The sequence below is a fragment of the Phaenicophaeus curvirostris genome, chromosome 1 (assembly GCF_032191515.1).
Source record: "Phaenicophaeus curvirostris isolate KB17595 chromosome 1, BPBGC_Pcur_1.0, whole genome shotgun sequence".
Taxonomy (NCBI): Eukaryota; Metazoa; Chordata; class Aves; order Cuculiformes; family Cuculidae; genus Phaenicophaeus; species Phaenicophaeus curvirostris.
In genome coordinates, this window is record NC_091392.1 from 121,512,295 (window position 1) to 121,525,343 (window position 13,049).

The 13,049-nt window shown below is 35.1% G+C and overlaps 1 protein-coding gene across 1 annotated transcript in view; it reads left to right on the forward strand.

Moving 5' to 3' along the window:
• The window catches only part of CFAP47 (cilia and flagella associated protein 47), a 312,383-nt gene extending 301,421 nt beyond the window's left edge, over positions 1-10,962 (forward strand). Inside the window, exon 64 of the mRNA XM_069873329.1 lies at positions 9,724-10,962. Coding sequence (XP_069729430.1) covers positions 9,724-9,945 — 222 coding nt within the window. The 3' untranslated portion in view covers positions 9,946-10,962. The remainder of the gene's footprint in view (positions 1-9,723) is intronic.
• The last annotated feature ends 2,087 nt before the right edge of the window (positions 10,963-13,049 follow it).

Below are 13,049 nucleotides of genomic sequence, written 5' to 3' on the forward strand. Positions count from 1 at the left end.
GATTAATTTAGTCTTTTTACATAAACAGCAATGATTGCTTATCGCTCTTCCATTTTAAAAAGAAAGTAAATGACTGAATTTATTCTATGTTCTTTTATATTTACATAATGTTATATGACACATCTACAGAGCTCAGAAACTTCTAATGTAGTTCTGGAACCAAGTCCTGTTTGTAGGCATGACAAACTTAAATGTGCTATCCATGTTTGGTTTTGGCTTAACTTCTATCACTAATAAAGAGCTTTAAAATAATGAATTTGTCTGGAATGGGATATACATGATGATTAAAGATTATTATTAGCTTTCTATGAAGTCACTGTCACATGTTGAGAGACAACTACCTAGAATCATAGAATCACCAGATTGAAAAAGACCTCTTGGATCATTGAGTCCAACCATTCCTATCAGATGTGACAAATGTCACGAGTAGGAGAATTAAAAAATATATATGAGAGATTTCAAAAGAGAGTTTACCAGTCTAACCCTTTAACTAACAGTGTCGCAAGGGTGAAAATATATGTATTGCCCAGCCTGCCAACCAAAGTCTTTTAATAACTGACAGTGCCACCTGTCAGTCAGAGCAATGATGCAGAGGTAATGTTGTGCAGCTTGCTGTACATACACAGTAATTATTGAGCTATAATGCAAGGATAATCAATATAATATCACTCAGGTTGCTCTATTTGAATTAAAGACTCCTCTTGAAATCCCTCTAAACAGTTGTGCGAGACTGCAGAGATTTGTACGAATAGGTCAATTTTATTAAGAATAACAGACTATGACTTAATAAGATTTGGTAGTAGCTGCAGAGAAGATACTGGTTGTGAAAATACATTGAACAACCCCTTTTACAACCTGACACCTGAACATGTACAAGAACATGATGAGCAATGATATATGTGTAGCAATAACATACAGACATAAGTAAAGATAACACACGGGTAGAAGATACGTAGTTAAGGTTAAAGTACAGAGAGAGATACTAATAATTGTCTTGATGTTAACTAGCTTGATTTCAAGATGTATATTTTGCACATGTAACACGAAGTGCTTACACCTATGGAATCTGGGGTGGGGAGGAAGGAGGATGGGATCCAACCTATTGGGTCATCCCAAAAGTTTTGGTCACATTTTCCCCTCTACCCACCAAATTTTTGCTTTGTTCTAGACTATTTATAACAGCCTGCACCCTTGCGGCAGAGTTTAGAATGAAGCTTGAGTCAATGAAGTCACTACATCAAGCCCTGCTGATTGGTGGAGAAAGAATTCTTGCTTTCCATACCAAAACTTAACTGCACAAGCCCAGTAGTTGCAGCCATAGGAAGGGTTTGCCACAGAGGCAGGGAGGATGTGTGTGGCCTTAGGTGTGGAGGTGTGGTTCTGTATTATAATGATAATGATCTGGAGGCTGAGTTGTCACAACAGCAGGTGCAGTCCACCTTCTTAGAAAATAATTAGGTTGCTGTCTTTGCAAGGGCCTTGCTGATAGCAGGAGGTGGCTATACCTACTTCTGGATGTCTCATCCCCCACATACTGATATGCCCTTGATGCATTCCATTCAGTTGAAGGCCTTGTAATCAGACCATGCCAAGGAGGAGGGGAAAGGGGGATGGAAGCACCCAGTCCCATTTCCTCCCACATTCAGCCCCATTAGCTTTTATTCCTGCAATCAGCCTATTCCCACGCTCAGTCAGTAATCCAAAATTTCCTTTTAGGAATTTATCTCTGGTTATGATCTATGCAGACAGCTCTTTACGTTTCCACCTTTGGTACTATGTGTGGGTGTAGGAAGTCACACGTATAAATCACATATTTATATTGGGACACATTTTGTCTTATCTTTTCTGTTTGTTCAAAAGTTTGCAATGTGGACCAATAGTACACCATCACAGGATATCAATGATGTTTCTAGCATTCTTACTCTAATTCAGGTATTAAGTTATGTCAATAATGGTTTGATGAGGCTTGTGTTCTCTTCACTTTTATTGGTAGACCCATTGTGCACATTGGCCTTCCCTCTTTCCTCTCTACACGAACTTTCATTCCATGTAAGCTTGAGCATCTGCAACTGCGTGTAATTCTGCTGTTCCATACTCAACATTGACCTGAAATAAGACTTGATGGCATGTTGAGAATACCAGATACTCATTTCTTCCTTTCCTGTTAGTTGAAATAATTTTCATTAGGGACCTGAGCGAGACAGATTTAGCTTAATGGCAAAACCAGGATTAAATAAGTTTTATTTGTAATGGAGGTGGTGAAATGCCATTGATGTTTGACCTTAATCTGAAGAACATCTCTTCTATGTATCCTTTCTAGCCAATATACTTGTTTAGGCTTTGGACAGTTTTTAAAAACAGTGAGGAAGTTTCTCTTCTTGTACAGTATCACCTCTCTTTTGATCCTTCTGTGGTAAAGGGCTACAGCCCTCTTGCTGTGAAATTTCCTTTGTATTTCTGAGAGTAAAGCTATAGGCCTAAAACTAATGTAGTTTTATTATTAAATTATATGAATTGTGAGTACTAGAACTGCCACTTTTGTGTGCTTCATTGAACAGTAATAATTAGGCTGCAAAGCTGCAGAGATGACAGTGTAAGTTCTTTGGTTTATGTTGGTCATTACAATTGTGTTGTAAAGTAAAATGGGAGGTTGGGATTATGGTGAAAGATCCTGTACTCATCTTTTTCTCATTTGCTGTAACATTAAATGGAAATATTGGACATGCCAATTTTTTTTTGTTTAGATGCTCTGCTGAGAATCCAGTATTGAGGAGCTAATTAGCATTAAGAGATTACAATTTGTCTTTACTAGAATTTATTGTGTACATTTTATTAACTGAAAGTGTGTATATATATAATACAGAAATAATGCTGCCTCATTTATATTTTCTGCACACAAATCAGGTACTTCATGGGATAATTTATGGATACTTTAAGACTTTAATATTCATGAATACTTACAATAGATTTTATTGCTAGCAGAAAATCTTAATTACTTTGCTGAAGCAGTTAAATGTTCTTTAACCATAATTAAAACTTTTGTTCTTAGTCAACTACACATCAAAACAATTGTAGACACTTATTTGAATAACTGTTAGGAATCTTAATTTTGAAAAAGTGACACACTTAAAAAAATTCTATAGATCAAAGAATGAAATATAATGAAAAACAGTAAAAAAATAATCATGCTTTTTTTCTGTAGCTGTGAACAAGTAAGAAACAGTGACATGGTGCATGAAGAGCATTTTTAAATAGGTATTATTCTGTAATCAAACTTCCGTGTTTCTAATAGTTTTCATAAACAGCTCAGTTCTAACTGCAAAAAAAATGGTATTGCCAGTAATGATAAATTAGTAAAGAAATCATGCTTCTTAGATAAACTATAAAGTGCTGTGAAGAAAAAGACTTCCTCAGCCATATTGACATCTCAGAGCTGGTCTGTGGTGTAACTGGTAAAGTTGCACAGAACACCAACAAAGCTCAGGGAGGGCACAATGCAGCTGGGGCAGCAGAATGCTCTGTGAAGGCTTCCTGGGACAGGAATCACTGATAGCTACAAGGCAGAGCATCCAAATCCTTGGAAAAGGGCATATTCAGGTTGGCTTACTGTTAATTTGCTTGCACTGTGCTAAATACAGCCAGAGACACAAGCTATTGCTTTGTAATTAATGTGTGATACTTCAGAGATATTCTAAAGCAGAAGGCACACAAAGTAAGTCTTAAATGATAAAACAGATGTCAGAGTAAACCAGATTGCAGGTAACATTATCAAGCCCTCTGAAAGCCAGGTTTGTGCATCATTATTACTGAATAATCACTAACTTAACCTATGGAAGATAGCATATTGAAACCATTTGTCATGCTGTTCTGGAAATAAATGATGCACCGTGCAAGCCACTGTACTCAGGCGTGTTTTCTCTGAGCTTGTCTATGCAAACTTGCATATCATAACAAAAAGTGGTACTGTTACATATTCAGTAGCTTCATGAAAATACATTCTGCATTGTTCCTAGTAGATGGGTTAATTGCCATAGTTTAATGTCATTCTAGATTATATCTCTTAAACAGAATGAGCAAGGAAAAAATGTAACAAAGATAGTAGGATAATTGAAATAGTCACATCAAATAAGACATCACCTGTGTCCCTTGCCATTGGTTGATGTTGACCTGAATTTTATGATTATAAGCAGAGATCCAGAAAGTTCATTACAGGCAATGAATGTAGCACATCCTATCATTAGCATGACTGGGTTTTGAGTGCAGAATCAATCGTCAAAATGTTTGATTCACGAGCATGAGTTAAGTTTACTTTACTAATTGAGATTATAATTTTCATCATGCCAAAAGATGGACCATTGCTGTGTGAGAGTTCTCAAACCATTGCCAGTCCTGAAGGAGTGGTTGATATTGATTATGTTATGTCTAAGAAATGCTGTGAAACATCCAATATTTTAACTGCAAACGTCAATATAGCTACCTTAAATTCTGTCTGGAAATGTTTCCCTAAGTTACAAAAACTATAGTTAGCTATTTTCTTCATTAGAAATTGCTCAGAGCCTGACTGGGCATTGGTCTGCTTGTGGGAGGCAGTGAGTGACTGCTTTAACATCACTTGGGGTGGGGTGGTTTTTTTGGTGTAATTTCGTTCTGTATACATTCATCACGATCAGTAATTATTTGCTTGTCACCACTGCAGCATAAATTAATATTCAGGGAAGATTAGATGCAATATCTGCAATTTCCTATGTTTTAACTCATTGTCTTGCAAATTTTATTTGGACTTTCCCATGTTAACATTGTTTGGAAGATATTTGGAATACCATTTACCTTCGAATTCCTTTGAATTCGATACTTAGTCCCGACATTTAATGCCCTCCTAACATAGATTTCTCTGGCAAATAGTTAGCATCTAACTCAGTAGCACTGCCAGCCTACAGTGAATACGCATGGATGATCTGTGTTCTGCAGAATAATCCTGTGAATCATAAACCATCTGTAAGAATGGATTGCACACCAAGAAAAATATTTTTATATAAATTATTTGGTGACTGTTACCAGTATTTGCTGAATAAATTACTTCATGCACATTACTCAGTCAGCCATCAAGATGGTTAAATAACTTACTTGAATAATTTATGATATCTAGTAAAAAGTGGCAGCCTGCATCTCGTTCTTCATTCTTCAAAATATTCTCCAGAAAGATTTAGTTCTGCAAATGGCCATTGTGACAATCGGGTGAGCCAGATTATTTCTCTTTTCACATTCCAGTTAGCCTATACTCATCAGGAATTTTGAAGTTTTGCTAAGAGGAAGTAATTATTTTCAACAAAAAAGATTTCCCTCAGACTCTCGAGGACATCCAGATTGTGGCCTGGTCTCTCTTCTTAAATTGTATGTGAAGTAGGCCAAGAGATCCACTGCAGGAAGCCTGGGGTTCTTAAATAGCTATGTTTATATTAGATATATCTTCTTAATAAAGACTCTCTTCTATATTTCTGTTGCAGTAGTTGTGTAGGTTGTAGTAGATTCAATAATTTATCTTTAGACTTTGTTACTATCAGTGCTAGTATTAGACTAGTTCAAAATTTGATAGAGTGAACTGCACTGTCTTAAGCAAAAGAAGAATTCCTCTGATCTGTGAAATTTTGACCAACTTATTCAGCTTGCAAGTCCTCAAGCTCCACAAGGGGAGATTTAGGCGGGACATGACGAAAAAGATTTTCATAGAAAGGGTCATTGGGCACTGGAACAGGCTGCCCAGGGAGGTGGTTGATTCACCTTCCCTGGAGGTGTTTAAGGCACGGATGGACAAGGTGCTAAGGGGCATGGTTTAGTGATTGATAGGAATGGTTGGACTCGATGATCTGGTGGGTCTCTTCCAACCTGGTGATTCTATGATTCTATGAATATAAGGTTGTCCTGAATATTACTGAATTCTAGGTTGTCTTAAAAATTAGTGAATTCTATGTCATTCTAGAGCTAGACAAAGCACTAACCTAAAACTATTATAACAGTTACAGTAACTCTTTTCTATTCGTGTAACACTTGTTTCCTCTTTAGCAGAAAACTCTGCACTAAACCAAGAGTATTTCAGTAAATCAGTAGATGCACAATTTTTTTTTTCACAATGTCTCCAGTTGTCTTGGATGATGGTAAATGATTTAAAATAGATGGACTGCCACAGGTCAAGATGATAAATAAGAGTGGGTTTTCATCTGTTGTTGGTAGTTTTTTTGGTTTTTTTTCTTTTTTTCTTCCAGCTTGATGGAGATGGAGCCTATCTAAAGGGTTCATGTCATAACACCCATAACATTTTCTCCACTGAGTCTGATGGTTTTCCACTGGGGAAAGAGCAATCTTTCCTGTCACAAAAACCACACCTGACACAGGCTACAGCAACAACACGATAGGTGGCTTTTTTTTCAGCAAGTCAAGTAGCATTTTTTTTTTTAACAGAATATACAATATAGGATATTTGTATAGCAAACAGAATTAGAAAAAGGCTATAACTACCCAGAAGGCTTCATTAATTGTTTGATGCTGATAATAAATGAAGTTGAGAAGTGGCATATTTAAATCCCACTTCAAACAATGAAGAACGCTATAGAGAGTAAAGTCATAAATATATGAAGATTTCATGAACAGAAATGCTTTTTTAGTAACTTCATACTCAGTTTAAATCCTCTGCTAAATCACCTATCCAATCTTTTCTCTGACTTTGAAGTGATCAATGAGACTTGCACACAGTGATTATGACCCCAAGGTTAAATTTTCTTTAAAATAAATTGTTCATCTGGCATACTAGAGAAACATAAAGAATTTACTCTTGGACTGAAGTTAATAAAACAACTAGATAACTTTGGACAGTAATTTACATTTCTTAAGTGACAACTTTATCTTTGGACATAAGATACTGATGTTGGTCCATGTCACACCTGCTTTTACTGGATTTTATCCTTACAGGCTTTGGAATTACTAGGTCATTTCACAGTATTAGATAAAGTTGAAAATAAAGATGAGTTAATCTGCCTGTTTTATGCAAGAATAATATTCAATTTAAATTAGAATTTTATTTTAGCAGAATAATAATGCAAGTTTAAAAAATTATGCATGCATGATGAAATATCTATTAAGATCTTATGCTTACTTCAGAAGATGCTATGTAAAATCAATACTGTCAATTTTAAAGTGCAGGTCTTAAAAAAAGTTTCTTTAAAAATACACAGAAAAAAAGTCATCTATTCTTTCAACATTAGGACAGAAAAGTATATACTCAGTTACCTAAATACTAGTTAAAATCAGTTGTCTAGCAAGAGGCACCACAGTTAGAAATTCATATGGTGATGACATTTAAGAATTCTAAGTGTAGGCAGCCAATATGTGAAATAGTATAAATGCTGTAGAAGTATATAGCAAAGAACAAGGCCTGTGCCAAAGGGATTTCATTCTGTTAAATAGCTGTAACATGGAGGAAAAACTACTTGCAGTGTTATCACTTAAATATACTTTAATAATGACAGGGTCGCAATTAGAACAATAGGATGGAGTATATGAAAGATGACAAAGGTAAACATAATCAATTCAAAATTTTTCAATAGCTGATATAAAATTGAATGGTTAACAAAACCTGATAAAGTCAGAGAGCTGCTTTAATATCCTTTTTATTCTCTCCTGTACATTCTATGGGATGACTATTCAGAGTGTTTGAGATGGAGAAGGGCGACTGCTCTTCTCTGTCGCCTTTGTATTGCTTAGACCATAATTACCTAGACTATAATTAATTGATAGATTGCAGTAAATAACGAGACAAGTATATACATTTCCCTGTGGTGCTAGTTGATGGCATTTATGCTATGTGAAAATCTGTCATGACTTGCATGGATACTGGTGCTTCTCTCTGCAGGCCAAATTTGCTTGGCGTACAGACATGCCCAGCAGCAAAGCGGAAGCAGAATTCTCAAACTGGAACCAACAAATAGGCCACAAAGCCAGTCAAGTTGGAAATCAGACCACTAAGTGCTTTAGAGAAATACTCTTGAGCTTTGAAGTTGACTGTTGCACTGATTTCCAGGTTGATCTGAGAGTATACACAGCCTTTCTGACCTTTTGTTTCCTTAGATGAAAAATGACATGGACGTTAGGTGCAATGGTTATATCTACAAATGATTGTTCTAAGGATTAAGTTAGTTTTAAATAGGACATGAATTACATAAATCACAACTGTGGTTGGAATGATAAATCTTTATGACTTGGAGCAGGAGAGAAAAGTGATCCTACAAGCCACGTCTCTGTAGTACAACACAGCATAACGCAAAAAAACTAGCACTAAAAATCTGCACTAGAACCACAAACAGTGTGGCTATGTGATTGCAGGGCTGTGCCAAATGTGGAAAGATAGATCTTGGGAATTTAGAAATATCACTTGAAAATGTGACTCCACTGCTTTGGGGCTGCAAAGTCATATAGTCTGCTGTGTTTTGTGCACTGTGTACTGTGTTCATATGTACTATGTACATACGCTATATCTTATGTTCTGTAGAAAAACAATGTTCATTTCTACGAATATAATTTAATAAACTCTACATCATACCATATTTTTACACAGTGTTGCCTACAAGCTTTTCCTTGGAAGCAAAAAAAGCCACAAACATCAAACTTGGGATTTTTAGTAAATGAATGCAAAAGAATAGATGTCGGTGAATGCCTAAAGTGGGCATGCAATATTTTGACATTTTTTTTCATAGTACAAAGCTGGACATAATGACACATCATTTGAAATCTTCCAGTCTTGTAGTTTTTCTGTTGTTTGCTTGTGGGTTTTTTTTAAAGGAAAAGGAGAATAGAAAGCGTAAGACCCACTAGTAGACTTTTTTGTAGATGTAATGACGAGAGAATGCTAAAGACTTGGAACAAAGACCTGTTTTCAAGAATTTAAGTGATACATTTTGAAAGGAAAATTACTGAAAGATCTGCAATAGCTACACAAATTTTTAGCAACCAAAATTCTTCTTCAGGACACAAATGAAACATGGGAGATAGACAGCAGTATGGCCTTTGTGGGCTTAGAGATAATACTTCTGAAGTACAAATAGATGGCTTGTGTAGCAATCACGTACTCAGTAAGGATCAAGTATTCAAGTATTACAAGATATGACATAGAAACATATGCTCCATTTCTAGAGGCCAGTTATAAACAGAAAGCAAATGAAGTGTCATTTTCAATTCACAAAAATATTCTTCAAACTAGAAATTTCAACATGAAACTGCAATTCTCTTGTGCACACTTAGAGTTCTTTTCTCTTAGTTTTATTCATTATTTTAATGCAAAAAATCTACCAGTTGATAATGCCATTATTACTAATTCCAGAGCTACAATTAAATCCTACGGTATAAACCTGAGGCATTTATATTGTACTATGGAATAATTACCTTTGAGCAACACACATAGTTATGGGGCTCAGTACATTAGAAAATGGAATTTTAGATCAGCTAGGAAGCTAAATTACTCGTCTTTGTTATGCCTGGTCTTGAAGTGATAAAGTTAAATGTGATTTCTGGTCTCTGTGTTCCAGCAATGTAATTCTTTCTGCGTTATTGCAGTACCTGATATGGAAAAGGATAAATATCTTTTGAACTTAAGCTAGAATGGTAAATCACTGTCAAAAAGTTTCATCAGATTTGATCACCAATTATTTTTTCTATGTCTCTGTTTATTATTTGTAGACACAATCAATGCAGTGGATGTATGAAATAAATGGACTACCTCCACAGACTGTACCACCTACAAGCCCAGCAAAAGTAATTTCTACTAGAAGTTACATAAGATCAGCTACAGTACGACAGCGTGATTTTTTACATGAAAATTTGAAACTGACAACCTCTGGACCATCCTCGCCAATCAAGGGGGCCCCTTTGGTCCTGAAAACAAAATCGAGAAAGTTATGATCAGTTATTTTTCTGATCGGCAGGATGTGAAATGGACACCTTTGACAAATAAATTCTGCAGATAAAAAAAGGATATGAGTGTTGATTATTTTTTTTAAAGAAGATATGATGTGCATTGCTTGTATGCTTTATATGGAAGGTTCAGAGTGCCTGAGCTCTTATAATACTCTTATTATTCTATGAGGAATTTTAGATGTTTATGTAACAGTTCATGTATATCATAAAGGTATCTGCAAGTTCAAATGAGAAAAAGGTTTGAGTTGAAAAAATTTACTTGAAATCTGAGGAATTCAAACTAGTGCTTTGTTACCTAAGGGATATGAGATTGGTGAGACTTTTATAGGAGGCCTTATGGCACGTTCTGTGTGATGTTCAATATATTACATCCATGCAAAACAAGCATCTTTTTCGTGATAAAATACTTCCTCAAAATCTGCAGTATTTTGTTCATGTGAGACACGTTTACGTGTGATATGTCCAGAATTTGAGTGCCTTTCAGGTTCCCCTGCTTTGGCAAATTTCATTAAGCATAACATCATTGCTTTGTCTAAAATAAGAATCCTGATTTATTCATCCCATAACACTTCAAAATCTTAGATAATTATATATAACACAGAATGAAAAAAAAATGTCTTCCCTCAGTATTTTTGTATTAAGTAAATTTTAGAGAGTGCTTTAGAATATTGAAATATAGAAGGCTCTCAAAAGTTCATGAGGAATGGAGCCAGATTTTTCTTTTACTTTTTCTAAAATAAACAAACAAGAGGTGCCATTCATATTTTGCTTCTATTTCCCTTCTTCCCATCCAGAATTGACTTTAAATGGGTATTCAGGCATTCTTTGCTCTTGATGTAATGTGGGAAATTGTATCTATGCAAACATGCTCTGCAAGATTACTGGATGGGTAACTCCTGCCTTCTTTCTTCATTGAGATTGCTTTTCCTGATTTTACTAGTAGAAAGTAGATCGTATTTGTATATGTATTTTGATGGCAGAATGTACTTTAACAAAAAAAAACCCAAAAAAACCCCTTGGCACAGATAAAGTGCTTTCTTGGCACAAGAATGGAATGAGCATCAGTGCTCAAGAATGGGGAGCCTAAGAACAACCTATATAGGTCAGTGTAAATGAGCACCAATAAAACCTTTTTACTGCAATGTGCTTGAGGATTTTGTTTATGCCGCACGTTTAAGGGAAGCTATTACAGAAAATGTTGGGAACATATTAAACATCAATAGCCCAGTTTAATATCTCCTCTTAAATGCAGCATGCCCCATTTTGGTCAGAAACCAGGTAATCTGAAGCAAGAATAAAATCTGCCTTACAAATTCAGTACACAACATAATAAAGATATTGTTAATAGTGATATCTGATATATAACTAAAAGACATTACAATACACACATTAAATACTACTGGGATCACAAATACAGCTAGATTTCATAGGAAGGCTGCATATAAAAATTAAGCAAGCATTTCTGTTGCAGAAAGAAATCATAAATATTCAATGTTTTCCCAGCCGATTATTGGTGTTCAGGAAATATTTCAGTGACAATTTTTCTTTGTAAAAGCTTTTTTTCCCTTGTTTTTTGTTTTTTTAAGTTTTGATTTCCTATTTAAAATGACAGTTGTTTGCAAGATACTCAAAACTCTGTAATTCTTTGAGAGATGGGTTAGCAGGTGGCAAGTGACTTAATTAAGATGGTGCTCTCTACAGAAATTTTGTTTCACAATTTCCTTGCCTGCAGTTGCTGCTACATGCAGTAGATTTTCAAATTCAAACATTTAAAAAAATCCATAGGTAAATATTATGCAGTAAGACAACATTAGAGAAATACTGCATTTTTCTTATTTCTTACAGAGTTACAGAACTAAAAAAATATTTCTTCTGATATTAAAAACATACTTGCAAAGGTGCAACTCTCTTTTTTTTTTTTATAAACTCTCCTTTTAAAAATAAATTCCTTTTTACTTTCTGGCTTGATACATTGCATTTCCATCCATGATGTGACTGTAGTCTTTACAATGCAAAGGCTAATTCTAAGTATAGCTCTTAAAAAGGAGTTTCTAAGCAGCAGCACTGGAAGATTTCCAGGAAGATCGGTTTTAATAATTTCCTTTTCGCTCCCCTTCCTTTCTCTCCTTGAAATTCTTGGAGTTTCAACTCATGGGAGAAAAAAATTGACATGAGAAAAGATTATAAAATGCTGAGGGGGTTTTAAATTTAAATGTGGAGAATACACTCCAAAGCTTTTGGACCTGCCATTAAATATATGCTTCAGAACAGCTGGACAAGCTGCTCACCATCACCCTGTATCTTAAAAATGTAATCTGCAGAGGAATTTAACTCTTGGAGATAAGACTAAATGTAATTGTTGCAATTAGGGCTCCAGTCTAAAAAAAGCAGTCCAAGTGATTTAACTGAGAATTCATTCTAAATCATTATTTATTATCATAATCTTCTAACAAGGAAATGGGAGAGCATGAACACAACCTTGAGCTTATGGCTCTTGAAGAAGCCCTTGCAGTGTTTTCTGTGCCCTCATGCCACACCAGACCAGCCATTAGCAGAAACTGGAAAAGAAAAACATTGACTTTGTTTCTCCACATTAGAACATTTTTATTCCAAAAAGGATGAAAAAAAAGGAGTATCTCGTTTCGTATTAATCTGTGCTAGCAGAAAAGAATCTCAGAGGAATAGGGGGATATTTATTACTGTAAATAACAGCTCTTCATTTGTAATTATTAATTTTGATTAGAGATCTAAAATTTCTTGCAATGATCCCCTTTATATCATTTTATATACAAATATTAAATCACAAAACAAAAGTTTTTTAAGTCAATATGACAGACAAGACCAACGTCTTAATCACAGTCTTACGTGACACACACAAGACACCTGTGCATTACTGGCTGACACCAAATACTAGTTGGCTAACAGGTCATCACTTTTTTATTCATATTTCTTTCTCCCTTATCTCTTTCTGTCTCTGTCTTAAGACCCTAAGGAGCAACATTATTGTGAAATGTAGACCTGGTTACTTTGGGAATGAGATCTACATTTAAATTAATTACTAAAATACTACTCAGCTTTTGCGGCCATTG